This window comes from Ovis canadensis, chromosome 7, assembly GCF_042477335.2.
Source record: "Ovis canadensis isolate MfBH-ARS-UI-01 breed Bighorn chromosome 7, ARS-UI_OviCan_v2, whole genome shotgun sequence".
In the NCBI taxonomy this organism is placed as follows: domain Eukaryota; kingdom Metazoa; phylum Chordata; class Mammalia; order Artiodactyla; family Bovidae; genus Ovis; species Ovis canadensis.
This window is the reverse complement of record NC_091251.1, coordinates 26,808,526-26,824,157: the sequence shown is the minus strand read 5'-3', so window position 1 is coordinate 26,824,157 and position 15,632 is coordinate 26,808,526. Positions and strand designations below refer to the sequence as shown.

Sequence of the window (15,632 nt, the reverse complement as noted above, 5' to 3'; positions counted from 1 at the left end):
CACCCTTCAGTTAAGCTGGATGATGTAGAAATACTTTCAACAGTTACAAAGCAAACACCAAGAGTGTCAACACTGCATAATTTTAACACTTTGCCCTTTAAAAGGTACTGTTGAATTAAGCTTGTAAAAATCCTACTGCTGTATTAATGGAGAGCTAGAGAATACAAATGTTTATTCAAGATAGAGGGCTGAGTTACACTGTTAAACTAAGAGCAGATACTGCCACCTAGATACATTCTGATTATTTAACTAGATGTTGGCTTATTTTACTTTTTGAAAAAAGGCAACAACAGACAATAGTGGCTTGGCACAATAAAAAGACAATGAGTGACGAAAGATCACTTTACAAATCCATAGAAAAGTAATTTTCTTGGGGAAAAAGAGACATTTCCATTTTGGCAAATAGCGAGGATTAAGCCTTTATTCAATTTTTTACATGCAGAAGACAAATTATTATTAGGAATAGGAAGAGAAAACTAGAGAATTTTTTTTTAAAGCTTCATAATCCTGAAGTTTATAAAGAGATAGATGCAGAAGCGATATTAGTAAGACTTGTAACTTTCTTGATAGCTTATTTCTTCCTGTGTTTGGGAAGAGGAAGAGATTGATTGAAATGATAACACAAATAGGTTTTGGTTTAATAAGTAAAATAAGATTACTTAATAAACAATTTTTAAAGAAAGCATTACATTATAGTCTACTCTGTTACCCTTCCTAGCAAACAAAGCAAACTAAATTTCCCTTCCTTTTATTCCTAACAGAAAAATGAATGTTGCCCATTTTTTGGCTTCAGATTGGAATCCAAAATCAGTAAAGTGTTCCAGGATCATTCACTTATCAGGTTTAGAGAGGGTTTTTAATGTTTGGACTGTAGGTTTTCTTCAAATCTCAACTTGTTTTCCTCTGTTACTCCCAGAATGGCTTCAAGGTCATTAATGGTAGTCTGTAAATGAACAGTGAAAATAGTATTTGTTACTTAAAGACCTCTTACAAGTCTTCCATCCAGTTCCTCAAGCATTTGCTCCTTTTTAAAATTAAGTATGGTTTAGATCAGTTCTGCTCAAAATGTGTTCCACTTTTTCAGTCTTTAACGAAATGGGTTAAAAACTGAGAGGAAGAACTTGGAAACCTTTATAGAGATTTTTGTGTCTATTAAATATAATGAAAAAATGGGCTTCTGTGTAATATGACTTTGATTTTTTTCATTTTATTTTTCTAGTAATTCATTTTTGTTGTATTTCACATATGTATTGATGGATAATAGATCAGAAAAAATACAACAAACAGGTCCTTCAATGCAGTTAATTTGAGATGCCCTGGTCTGCTGCTGCTGCTGCTGCTAAGTCGCTTCAGCCGTGTCTGACTCTGTGAGACCCCATAGATGGCAGCCCACCAGGCTCCGCCATCCCTGGGATTCCCACTGGAGTGGGATGCTGTGGTCTAGTCACCCTAAAATGAGGACTAGTCAGCTGATGGGAGCATTTATTTCCATTGGCTTGGGGGAGGAAAAGTGGCACATTTCCATGCGTTTTATTAAGTTTTTTTTTGAGGTAAAATTCACATATCATAAAATCCACCCTTTTAAAGTGTATAATTCAGTGGCTTTTAGTATATTCATAAGAACCTATTACTCTGTGTTATTCCAGAACACTTTGATCACCTGAGTAGAAATTCTATACCCATTATCTGCCATTCCTCATTTTCTACCTCTCCTACCTCCTGGTAACCTCTGATCTATTTTCTATCTCTGTAGAATTGCCTACTCTGGACATTTCATGTAAATGAATCATATAGTATTGTGCCCTTTGTGTCTCAGCATAATGTTTTCAAGGTTTATCCATTTTGTAGCATGGGTCAGAACTTAATTTCTTTTTTATGGCTGAATAATATTTCATTGTATCTGTTATCTATTTTTACTTTGGTTGTTTGCACTTTAGGTTTTATACCTAAGAAACCATTGCTAACCACAGATCATGAAGATTTATACTTAGTATTCCAATGTATGAAATATTATTCATTTAATATGATATAATGGAATTCACCCATTTATCTGTTGATGGGTATTTGGGTTGTTTCTACCTTTTGGCTCTTATGAATAATGTTTCATACTAATATATGTTTTCATATGAGCATATATTTTCAGTACTCTTGGGTATAAAACTAGGTGTGGAATTGCTGAATCATATGGCAATTTTGTTTAACATTTTGAGGAAATATGAAACTATACATGGCAATGACACCATTAATATTCCTATCAGCAACGTATGAGGGTTCCAGTTTCTCTGTATCGTTGTCAGTGTTTGTTATTATGTCTTTTTGATTGTAGCCATCTTAAGTGTGTAATGGAATCTTATGGTTTTGATTTGCATTTCCCTAATAACTAATAATGTTGAGTGTTTCTTCATGTTTTTACTGTGTATTTGTATATCTTCTTTGACAACAATCTATTTAAGTCCTTTGCTCACTTTTTAACTGGATTATTTGTTTTTCTGTTGTTAAATTGTAAGAGTGCTTTATATACTGTGGACACTAGAGACATCATATATATGATTTGGAAATAATTTCACCAATTCTGTAAGTTGTCTTTTCACTTTTGTAAGTATCCTTTGGTGTACATAGAAGTTGTCAGTGTTGATGGAATCCAACTTAGTATTTTTATGTTGCTTGATTGAACTTAATGTATCATATCCAAGAAGCCATTGCTAACCACAAGGTCTTGAAGATTTATACCTGTTTTCTTCTAAGAATTTAATACTTTTAACTCTTACATGTATGTCTTTAATCCAGTTTTACTTAACTTTTGTATTTGCTATGGAGTTGAGAGGTACAACTTCATTCATTTGCATGTGGATATCCATTTGTCCCAGCACTATTTATCAAAAAGACTATTCTTTTTTCATTGAATGGGCTTGGCGCTTGTTGAAAGTCAATTGACTGTAAAAGTGAAGGTTTGTTTTTGGACTCTCAATTCTATTCCATTCATCTATACATCTATTCTTATGACAGTACCACATATTCTTGATTACTGTAGCTTTGTAGTAAGTTTTTAAAATTGAGAGGCCCTCTAACTTTGTTCTTTTTTCCCAAGATTATTTTGACTATTTTGGATCTCTCAAATTTCCAAATGAATTTTAGGATTATCTTGTCAATTTCTGCAATAAAGCCAGCTAGGATTTTGATAGGAATTGCAATGAATATGTGAGTCAGTTTGGAGGGTACTGCCATTTTAGCAATGTTAAGTTTTCTGTTCCATAAACATAGAATGACTTACCACTTATTTAGGTCTCCTTTCTTTTATGCTGTTTTGTAGTTTTCAGCAGATAGGTCTTGTACTCATTCTGCCAAACTTATTTGTAAATATTTTATTCTTTATTTAAAAATTAGTTTTAGATTGTTCATTGCTGATGTATGGAGATACAACTGATATTTATATTGATATATAGCTATTGGGTCTTACAAACTTGCTGAATTTATTAGTTCCAACAGATTATTTCTGAGTTCTTTAGGACTTCTATATACAAGATCATGTCATCTGTGAATAAAAATAGTTCATTTCTTTCCAAACTTGGTGCCTTTTATTTCTTTTTCTTCCCTAACTGTCCAGGCTAGAACCTCCTATAATGATGAATAGAAGTGGTGGGAGCAGACATCCTTGTTCTTGTTCCTGATCTTGGGGGGAAAGCTTTCAGTCTTGCACCATTAACTATGATGTTAGCTGTGAGTTTTTCCCAGATGCCCTTATCAGGTTGAAGAAGTTACTTTTTAGTCCTAGTTTGTTTGAGTGTTTTGTTTAATCAAGAAAGGGTGTTAAATTTTGTTAAATGCTTTTTCTGCATCATCTTTCATTTTTATTTGGCCTTTACTTTGCTGGTAAATCCTTGTTTACGAACTGAAAATACTTATCAGGCTGTCATTAGGATAGTAGACAAAAATATTACCAAAAATGAATCTATTACAGTTTTTAAGTTTTTAAGTTATTCCTATTTTATTGAGATTTAAAGTTTTTACCTTTGGACCTTCTAGCAAGGGTTAAAAAAAAGTCAAGATAACAATAATTCACATGAGATGCAGAAACCATGAGATATTTAAAAGCTACTTAAGAATATCTGACTTTTGATGATTTTAAAGTCAGACAAAGGGCAGAGAGAAAAGGCCTTATTTTGTCCATAGCAGTTGGCTCTGCCAACCTCAAGTCCAAGGTTGGAGTCTACTAAGTCTGCATGGCTTGGGGGATAAACCGTGTGCCTTAGTCTGCCCAGGCTGCTATAACAAAACACTGTAGATGGGGTGGCTTAAACAACAGAAATTTATTTCTCACATTTCTGGAGGCTGGGAAGTTTGAGGGCAAGGTGCTGGCTCTTTCTGTTCCTGGTGAGAGCTCTCTTTCTGGTTTGTAGACAGCCATCTTCTTGCTGTGTTCCCATTTAGTGGGGAGACAGAGGCAGAGAAAGACAGAGAGAAAGAAAGAGTGCAAGGTCTCTAGTCTCTTATAAGGGCACTAATCCCATCATGAGGAACCCACCATTATGACTTCATTTAAACATACTTACTTCCCAAGGTCACCTTCTTCATACATTATCATACTGCGGATGAAGAGTTCAACACGTGAACTTTGGGAGAACATAGTTCAGTCCACAGCACCATCTGATCCTGACTATTAGCTGTATTTGGACAGACTAAACTAATCACGTGCATATAGGCTCAGAATTTTGCACATCATGATAACAGATGAAATGATGCTAGCTGGCAGGAACTTAGACTATAAATGATGAGTACAGATCCTTTAGAAAGACCAGTGAAAGTTGATGCAACACATAAAATCACTCTGAAGAGCAAAGCATTACTATCATTATTACTGTTACAGAGGGACTCTTGAGAGTCCCTTGGACTGCAAAGAGATCAAACCAGTCAATCCTAAAGGAAATCAGTCCTGAACAGTCATTGAAAGGACTGATGCTGAAACTGAAGCTCCAATACTTTGGCCACCTGATGTGAAGAACTGACTCCATAGAAAAGACCTGATGCTGGGAAAGACTGAAGGCGGGAGGAGAAGAGGACGACAGAGGATCAGCTGGTTGGGTGGCATCACTGACTTGATGGACGTGAGTTTGAGCAAGCTCCGGGAGTTGGTGAAGGACAGAGAAGCCTGGCGTGCTGCAGACCATGGGGTTGCAGAGTCAGAAATGACTGAGTGACTCAACTGGCTGAGTGGGACTGGGCCCTAACTCAAGGAAAAATAATATTCAAAATTTTTATTTTTATCAAGCTTTTGTTGGGCTTTCCATTTAAGAGAAAAATCACATGTGGTTTCTGATTTAATTCCTTGAGTTACTTGACCCATTCAAACAAGATGAAGGCTGACTGCAAACCAGATGCACACTTCAGTAAGCAATATCAAGTTTTCGTCTCTGTTTAGCTGATATTTAAAGAATTTTGGAATCTTGCTCTCATTTTCTAGAGTTTAGAGACTTCTAGTCAATTATACATGACTGGATTTTCTGAAGCAACATCCTTAGGTGATGTTTGGAAGCTTCAAAATGTTATGATGTCCCACTTCAGCAAAATGGGGTGGAGCAGATGGCTTACAAATATACTGAGGTTTTCTTCTGTTTCTCCCTATACACGTTGTCCTTCCTGGGATTGCAGAACTTTTCTGGCTCTAGAAACTTAGACTTCCCAGGAATCCTTAGCCAGATATCATATTATCTGAAATATAGGTAGATTATAGTCAGGATTTTTGGTTGTGACAGTCTCTGTTTTGGCTCCATTGTGGTACTTCAATGTCACCTTCAACATCAGAAAGCCCTATTGTCTTGTAAGCTTAGATTTGGAAATGGCAGCAAGTTAAAACAAGTCTACTATATTTAAAGAAAAAGTTTCAAACTATTAAATTTAACTAACAGGTTCAGTGGGAACCTTACAATATTGACCCTACATGCTGTAAAATATGTACCGCTTACAATGAAAAAAAAAATATGGTTTAGCACTTGTTTACAATACAGCATGAGGTATTTTCAGCCCTTGTATAGAAATTAACCAGGATCGTTAGTTAATTAACACCTCACCTTAAAATTGGTCTCGCCTTGCATATTAGGTGCTGATATTTCTTGATGGATGATGAAGAGATTGCGAGCAAAGGTCATGAGGACCCCCTGGAGATCCTCACCGATTGTTCTGTTAATGATATCCAAACAAATGAGTTTACCAACGATTCCCCTCACATGCTTAAAAACAATCACCCTCTCATTTGTGCCTGTCTGGTGATGGAATTTAATGAGTATTTTCAATCTCACAAGGTGGCAATCTTCAGGGAGATATGAAAGATGAGGCTCCATTTTAACTTGTCAACAAAAAGGATTTGTGTAATAAATATTTTTTTATTAATCAACATAGCAGAATGTAGGAATAGGTTCAGTCATTCCTAGCAAAAAGGCTACCACTGAGCTAGGACACTAGTATTAGCTCATTTTAAAAATTGTTAGTTTAAGAGAATTGTTTCTGAGTGTAATTCATGCTTAACAATTTACTTGCCTACAGAGACATTGGCACCTCAGCATTTTGAAGACTTTCATCTAGGGTTTATTTTCTGTTTCATGTATACAAGTGATTCCTGCCACTTATGAATGCATCCCATCTATGTGCAGAGGAGAATGTGCCCCATTCATGAATAGCTGTCTGTATAAAGCTGAACACACATTTAAGGAAGATTTCAGAGAACTTGAAAACCATCTTGCAGAACTAAATTATGGTCAGTGAACATTCCCAAACCACTAGACCATTGTAAATTTTAACCTCGAAACAAAACTCCAGGGTATTTTTCTAGCAATTATTCAAACTTTTTTTTAATCAAAGGAAAAAATAGATTAAAGGAATGGATTAATTTTTAAAAATTGTTCTGTCCTGAGGGGATGAACCTAAAGAGCTAATGCCTCTTAAGGCAGCTGCAAATAACTTTGGGATTCTTTGCCAGTTGTTATCTGTAAAATAAGTCACCTTAGAGTCAGGCTTAGACCCTTTTGGAATGGCTTCCTTACAGCCTGATTGGGTTTTCCTTGGATCAGGTTGGGGGAGTAGAAATCTTCCCAGTTCCAAGACAGGAAACCAGAGCTCTATGCCCTGCTACTGATTTTGTGACTTTGGGGAAGTTACTTGAGCTCTCTGGGTCTTCATTTCTTTTCTCTGAAATGAAGGAAGTGGACTAGCCAAGTACTTCCAAACTTCTTGAGTTACATTCCCTAAATCCAAGGACCACCTACTCCTACCCCTTATAGCTACTGAACATTGGTATCTTTTCTTTTAATAGAAAAAACAATAGCCAAAGGCAAATTGTTGTTGTTGTTGTTCAGTCACTAAGTTGTGTTGGACTCTTTGCTACCCCATGGACTGCAGCATGCCAGGCTTCTGTCCTCCACTATATCCCAGAATTTGCTCAAATTCATGTCCATAGAGTTGGTGACGCCATCTAACCATCTCATCCTCTGCTGTCACCTTCTCCTTTTGCCTTCAGTCTTTCTCAGCATCAGGGTCTTTTCCAATGAGTCAGATGTTTTTCAATGAGTTGGCTCTTCACATTAGGTGGCCAAAGTATTGGAGCTTCAGCTTCAGCTTCAGTCCTTCTAAGGAAATCAGAGTTGATTTCCTTTATGATTGACTGGTTTGATCTCCTTGCTGTCCAAGGGACTCTCAAGAGTCTTCTCCAGATCACAGTTCGAAAGCATCAATTCTTCTGTGCTCAGCGTTCTTAATGGTCCAACTCTCATATCCATACTGGAGTACTGGGAAAACCATAGCTTTGATTATATGACCTTTGTTGGCAAAGCAATGTCTCTGCTTTTTAATATGCTGTCTAGTTTTGTCATAACATTCCTTCCAAGGAGCAAGGAGATGGTTTATGTATCTTTTAATTTCATGGCTGCAGTCACTGTCCACAGTGATTTTGGAGCCAAAGAAAGTAAAATCTGCCTCACCCACAGTAGTAGATATAATGGTCATCTAAATGAATTCATCCATTCTCGTCCATTTTATTTATTTTCCATTTTTTTAGAACTAATTTTTTTAAAATTTTAATTGTAGGATAATTACTTCACAAAATTGTGATGATTTTTGCCATACATCAACATGAATTGGCCATAGGTATACATATGTCCCCTCCCTCTTATACCCCTCTCCTGCCTCTCTCCCCCTCCCACCTTTTAGGTTGTCACATAGCACTGGCTTTGGGCTCCCTGCATCATACATCAAACTCCCACTGGCTACATATTTTACATATGGTAATATGTATGTTTCCATGCTATTCTCTCAAATCATCCCACCCTCTCCTTCCCCCACTGTGTCTGAAAGTCTGTTCTTTATGTCTGTGTCCCCTTTGCTGCCCTGCACATATGATCATCAGTAACATCTTTCTAGATTCCATATATATGCATTAATATATAATATTTGTCTTTCTCTTTCTGACTTACTTCGCTCTGTATAATAGGCTCTAGGTTCATCCTCCTCATTAGAACAGACTCAAATGCATTCCTTTTTATAGCTGAGTAATATTCCATTGTGTATATGTACCACAACTTCCTTAGCCATTCATCTGTCTATCCCATCCATTTTAATTCACTGATTCCTGAGATGTTGGTGTTCGATCTTGCCATCTCCTGCTTGACCACGTCCAGTTTACCTTGATTCATGGACCTAACATTCCAGGTTCCTATGCAGTATTGTTCTTTAACAGCATCGACTTTACTTTCACCACTAGACACATCCACAACTGAGTGTCGTTTCTGGTTTCGCCCCATTGCTTCATTTTTTCTGGAGCTATTAGTAATTGCTCTCTGCTCTTTCCCAGTAGTATACTGAACACCTTCCAACCTAGGGGCTCATCTTCAGGTGCCAAATCTTTTTGCCTTTTCGTACTGTTTATGTGGTTTTCCAGGCAAGAATACTGGAGTGGGTTGCCATTTCCTCCTCCAGTGGATCATGTTTTGTCAGAACTCTTCACTATGACCTGTCCATCCTGGATGGCCCTTCACCATGACAAAGCTGTGATCCATGAAGGGGAAAGACAACTTTAGAGTCATTAATTTTCTTTTCATTTTTTCCTTTTTAAAATTATGAAAATATGATAACACATTTACAGTAGACTTGGAAAACACAGAACAAAGTTACATATAGTTCTACTATATTTTACAATATTTTAAGTAGATAAATTAAGATTTTTAGTAGGAGTTTCAATATCAAACTCTCAAAAACTAATAGAATGAACAGACAGAAAAGTAGAAGGATATAGTAGACCTGAATAGCACTATGAACCAATTCAACATAACTAAGATATATACAACTTTCATACGATAGCATGATACAAATCCTATTCAAGTTCCCATAGACTACAAACCAGGAGACAGTGGAACATGTCCAGGGAGATAAAAAAAGGTGCAAAAAATTTCACAGTCTAAAGATATTGAAATGGTACACAGTCTGTTCTGTTATCACTGTGGAATTATGTTATAAATCATTATCAAAAGATATTTGAAAATAGTCCACATATTTTCAAGTGCAATGTGACAATTACCAAGAGAGATTTTGAGAGAAATTAATTTTTTAACAGTGATTTGTATTTTATTGCCACAAGGTCAGTATGTATTGGACCCCAGGTGCTTCTCCAAATTCCTGGGTCCCATCCAGATCGACAAAATCAGAATCTTTGATTGTGTAGTTTCACAAAGTCCCTCAAGGTGATTCTTACATATCCTGAAGACTGAGACTCATACTTAAAAAAAAAAAGTGTGTGTGTGTGTGTGTGTGTGTGTGTGTGTGTGTGTGTGATGCTGAGTCCACACATGGATTCAAGCTCCTCTAACCACCCCCTCAGCCTCCTCAGGTCCATGGTTCCCAGCTTGGGATCCAAGAAACTAGATCGACTGTATGTCCCCTTTCCTATTAATAATTCATTTCTAGAACTTCCTTCATCTTTCCCTTCCTTGAACTTTCTACTTAAATTCCACTATTTCCAGAAATATCCTAGTATAAGTGAAATCAGATGAAGTTATCCCAGTGAAGCCAAGCCACACAATTCTGATGTGTAAGGTTCCCTCTTAGAGCTCTCACCTGATATGGTCTGATTGTCATAAACCCAAATAAAACCCAGCCAACTCATGAAAAAGCCTCTCAATCCTCCAGAGGAAATCAAGCAACACTAAGAAAAGTTTATATTTATCTTATCTTTTTCAATGTGCTGTAAATATTAAAAGGAAGAAAAATATAGGATAGAAAGTTTCCCAACAAATCAGAATGACTTAAAGGTACCAAATAACCATATTTCAAGATATGAATAAGATACAGTTCAAGGCTATGACTCAAAAGCTCTGAGTCCTAGATGAGGTAAAAACTTTCACTAAGCTCTCCAGAATAACCTGGAGAGAAATTTGCAGGAAACAGGAAAACACAGAGAAACCCCCTGAATGGTGCAAAGGACTCTTAGCATAAAATGTACCTCAAGGAGACTGCATCAGGGCTGGAACTAGATCTGAGGAGAGGCTACAGGCCCCGCCTCTTAGGGGGCATCTTGCTGAGTCATCAGAGTACTTTTCTAAGCATGTCAGAATGACAACTGCCCTTCTGCAATTAGTCAGATTTGCTGTGGCTTGTAGGTATATGTGTTTGAATATAGTATGTTGTTAAAACTAGACTCTTACCCATTGATTCTGGATAATTAATCAGTTATAATAATGAACTCCCACTGACACATCTCAAGTCAGTTTATGAAATACTTAAAGATCTAAATAAAACAAGATAGACTTTCAATGAATCAGCAGACTGATTAAAATGCAAAAGAAGCATCATTCTTGTTGGTTGTTATAGTCTATTTTCTTAGCTTATTACATCTCTTAGACATACTTCATACTTACAACATTCCCAACCTGTCTCTCTTCAAGTTTTCAAATAATATAAAGATAGTTCCTTGTCTGTCCTATAAAATTTGAATGGGAAGAAGAGAAAAATAGCATATTATGTTGGAAACAAAGAAAACGTACTAAACTAAGACCACTAAGGCTGATTTGAATTGAAGTCTAGACCTAATTGCAAATATTGTGAGAAGCACATTTGGAAAGGCTGTCTCTAGAACATGGAATAGGGATATTCCTGGTCGGTGTTGTCTTTCAACTGAGATTATAATTTACATCAACATTGTATAAGTTTAAAGTATACAACATGTTGATTTGATATATTTATTTATTGTAATTTGAATATCACAATAGCTTTAGCTAAGACCTCTATCTCATCACATAATTATGATTTCATTTTTGTGGTGAGAATATCAAAGATCTAGTCTCGTGGCAATTTTGAAGTATATAATATAATATTGTTGACTATAATCACTATGCTCTTTGTTAGATTTCCCTAGAACCTATTCTAATTTTCAAACTGCAAATTTGTCCCTTTGACTAATATCCTCCCAATCCCTCACCCACCCCAGGCCCTGGTAACCGCCACTCTACTCTGTTTCATTGAGTTTGACGTGTTTTTTTTTTTAGATTCTACATGTAAGTGAAATCGTATAATCTTTGTCTGGCTTTTTTCACTTAGCATAATGCAGTCAAGTTTCATCTGTGTTCTCACACATAACAGGATTTCCTTCTTTCTCATGGCTGAGTAATATTCCATTATATATATACTGCACCTTTTCAAAATTGATATATAGTTGATATACAATATTATATAAGTATCAGGTGTACAACATAATGATTGACAATTTTTAAAGCTTATACCCCATTTATAGTTTTTTTTAACATACTGGCTATATTCCTTGTGTTGTAGCTTATTCTATACATAGTAGTTTGTACTTCTTAATCTATCCCTGTTTTATCCCTCCCACCTTCCCTCTTCCCTCTGATAACCACTAGTTTGTTCTCTGTATCTGTAAGTCTGTTTCTTTTTGGTTATATTCACTAGTTTGTTGTATTTTTTAGATTCCACATGTAATTTATAACAAACAGTATTTCTCTTTCTCTCTGATTTATTTCACTAAGCATAATACCTCTAAGTCCCTCCACGTTGTTGCAAATGGCAAATTTTCATTCCTTTTTATGGCTGAGTAATATTCCATTGTACATATATACCACATCTTCTTTATTCATTTACCTGTTGGTGAATACTTAGGTTGCTTCCATATCATGGCAATTGTAAATAGTGGTGCTATGACATTTGGGGTGCGTGTATCTTTTCAAATTAGTGTTTTCTACCCAGGAGTGAAATTGGTGGATCATATGGTAATTATACTTTTAGTTTTCTGAAAAACCTCCATAATGTTTTTCCACAGTGGCTGCACCAATTTGTATTTGCACCAACAGTGTATGAGGGTTCTCTTTTCTCCACATCCTCACCAACATTTGTTATTTGTGCTCTTTTTGATGATAGGTATGAGGTGATATCTCATTATGATTTTGATTTGCATTTCTCTGATGACAAATGATGTTGAGCATCTTTTCATGTGCTTGTTGGCCGTCGGTGTGTCTTGTTTTGAAAAATGTCTGTTCAGGTCTTCCGCCCAATTTTTAATCAATTTCTTTTTTTTCATGTTGAGTTGTATGAGCTGTTTATATATTTTGGATATCTTGGCATACCGTTTGCAAATATTTTCTCCCATTTAGCAGGTGGTCTTTTGTCAATGGTTTCCTTTGCTGTGTAAAAGCTTTTAAGTTTAATTAGGTCCCATTTATTTGTTTAGAGAAGGCAATGGCAACCCACTCCAGTACTCTTGCCTGGAAAATCCCATGGGTGGAGGGAGGAGCCTGGAAGGCTTCAGTCCATGGGGTCGCTGAGGGTCGGACACGACTGAGTGGCTTCACTTTCACTTTTCACTTTCATGTATTGGAGAAGGAAATGGCAACCCACTCCAGTGTTCTTGCCTGGAGAATCCCAGGGACGGGGGAGCCTGGTGGGCTGCTGTCTATGGGGTCGCACAGAGTTGGACAGTGACTTAGCAGTGCAGCAGCAACATTTATTTGTTTTTGCTTTCATTTCCTTTTCCAATCTGCAATTTAGCTCACTTTCCAGGTGATTCTCATGCACATCAAAATTTAAAAACCACTGTTCTAAGAGAAATGGATAAAAAATATACGGAAGCAGTTTGTTGTGTGAAAAATAATTTGTACTTCAAAGGAAAGCTATATACTGTCCATATCACACCTTGATTCTATGGAAGATATTTTACAAGTGACTGAGAAATTCTGTCTAGTTTGTTAGAGGTTCAGTTGATTTTCCTCTCCTGCTTCCCATGTGGAAAAATCAACTTTGCCTCCATTTACATTTTCATTTCAATAGTCATGATCTATAAAGATGTATGTTTTTTAAAAATTCTTTCTTGTCCTGATTATAAAATCTGCCTAATTTTTCTCTCTTAAATAAAATCTTTATCATGTGTGTAGTTTTGTATCTGTATGAGAGGCGTGACTATCCTTTTTGGAAAACTATCTTTTAACATTCTTTTCTCAAATAAACAAAAGCTAATGCTGGAGTTGTCCAATAGTGGAAATGGCTGTCCGTGAAGCTGTGGACTTCTCATCACTAGGAGAACAGAAAACAAAACAAAAACAAAAACAAAAAACTACATTTGGAGGATTTAGTAAAAGATACCACATACCAGAACTGCAACTCCCCATTGACTCTCCATTTTATCAGGAAATCTAGGCATTAGAATAGACAATGGACTAGAATGGTGGTCAATGCTGGCTGCATATTAGAATCATCTGCATGCTTTAAAAATTTAATGCCTGGACCCTACCTCTAAAAGTACTGATTTTATTGGTCTGGGCCCTGGGTACAGTGACACACTAAGCCATACTAGAGCCCAAGGCAAAGGAAAAACATCAGTATATTTTTCTTTGAAATATTGATATTTTGTTCATCATGGATGTCTTGAATTAATTTTGATTTTAACATTTTGCATTACATTATTAAATTTATCTTTATTACTGAGGTCCTTTGGGTAAGTGCCTCACTTGCCTCTCCTTATTCCCAAACTTGCCTGAACATCTGTACTTTTTAAATCTCACTCAGGCCATTCTAATGGGCAGTCATTCTAATGGCTAAGAACGATTGACTAGGTGATCTTGTCTTGCATCCTTTACTGTGCTGTCCAGCATGGTAGCCACTAGACACAGGGGGCTACTGAGAACTTGAAATATGAGTGATCATAATTGAGTTTACTGCAGCTTTCGCGCTCTCCAGGACTCCTGCGTTGCAAGCAGATGCTTTAACCTCTGAGCCACCAGGGAAGCTCCCCCCACCCGCCCCCGGCCTTTAGAATAGTGGGGAATATCCCCGCCTGTCAAATGGGAGACGGGGTTTGTTTCCCCGAGGCAACATGCCCTTTTTTTGGGCTTCCCTGGTGGCTCAGACAGTACAGAATATGCCTGCAATGCAGGAGACTCAGGTTCAATCCCTGACTTGGTACACAAATGGAAAATATCTTATTACTTTTTGTACTGACTACATGGTGAAGTAATAATACTTCTTTTCTTTTTGGGGTGCATCCTTTTCTTGATACTAATTTCTGAATCAATCAAGTAGGCTAAGTTATGCTTCAGTAGTTAAAAAAAAAAAACAATTACTAGTTTGTGTAACAAAAAAGTTGGTTCTTGCTCATACTTCATTTCCCACGTGGGTCAGCATGGATCTCTGGTCCCCGCTGGTACATCAGAGCTGAAGGAGGCTCCATTTCAGTGTGCTTCCAGGATTTCCAAGGCAGGAAAAAGGACATGGTGACTCATGGAATGGCTCTTAAAGGCACAGAGAGACATACATCACCTCCATTCATATTTCACTAGCACAGGGGTAGTGTGGTATAGTAGGAGGAGGTATAATTCTGTTATGTGCGTGAAAGGAGGAGAGTCAGACTATTTTGATCAGCCACCACGACAATCCGTTGGCCTGAGGAAGTGATTGCTAGTGGCTGTGGAGCCATTTAGGACCATGGCACATTGCCTATATATGTGTGAGACCAGCCCACCACACTGTCGCAGGCAGTAAACGTGACACTTTTCTCCATATGGCTTTCATTACAAGTTCATTTCATTAGGAAATCAGTGGGGGTATTTTGTAGCATTACAGAAATACCAGGAATGAGACCTACCGAGTTGGTTACAAACTCAGCAATGCTTCCTTCCAATATTCAGCAAGGAAAAATAAACTCATAGGGTGATCTCATTTCCCCTTTTCACCCCTGAGATTTTGGACCAGAAACAACATGTGAAATTTGATGATGATAATGGCAAGAAAAACATAATGTTGAGAATAAGGACTTTTGAGGATTCTTCTTTTGGTAGCAATGACATTGATGTGTTATTAATATTGCTTCTTGCCACATTAAATTTGATCAAGAGTGGAAACGGCTTCCCAGGTGGCTCAATGGTAAAGAATCTGCCTGCCAATGCAGGAGATGTGGGTTCAGTCCCTCGGTTGGGGATATACCCTGGAGGAGGAAATGGCAACCCACTCCAGTATTCTTGCCTGGAAAATCCCAGGGACAAAGGAGGCTAGCAGGTTATAGTCCATGGGGACACAAAGAGTCAGACACAGCTGAGCAACTGAGCACACACACATGGAAAGGAGATAGCACATGTAATTCTGGAATTAGGGTAAGT

At 37.1% G+C, this 15,632-nt stretch overlaps 1 protein-coding gene across 1 annotated transcript in view; it reads right to left on the bottom strand.

Moving 5' to 3' along the window:
• Positions 1-830: 830 nt before the first annotated feature.
• The window catches only part of IQCH (IQ motif containing H), a 229,438-nt gene continuing 214,636 nt past the window's right edge, over positions 831-15,632 (bottom strand). The window contains 4 exon segments of the mRNA XM_069597379.1: positions 831-859; positions 862-943; positions 6,066-6,174; positions 10,896-10,957. Coding sequence (XP_069453480.1) covers positions 831-859; positions 862-943; positions 6,066-6,174; positions 10,896-10,957 — 282 coding nt within the window.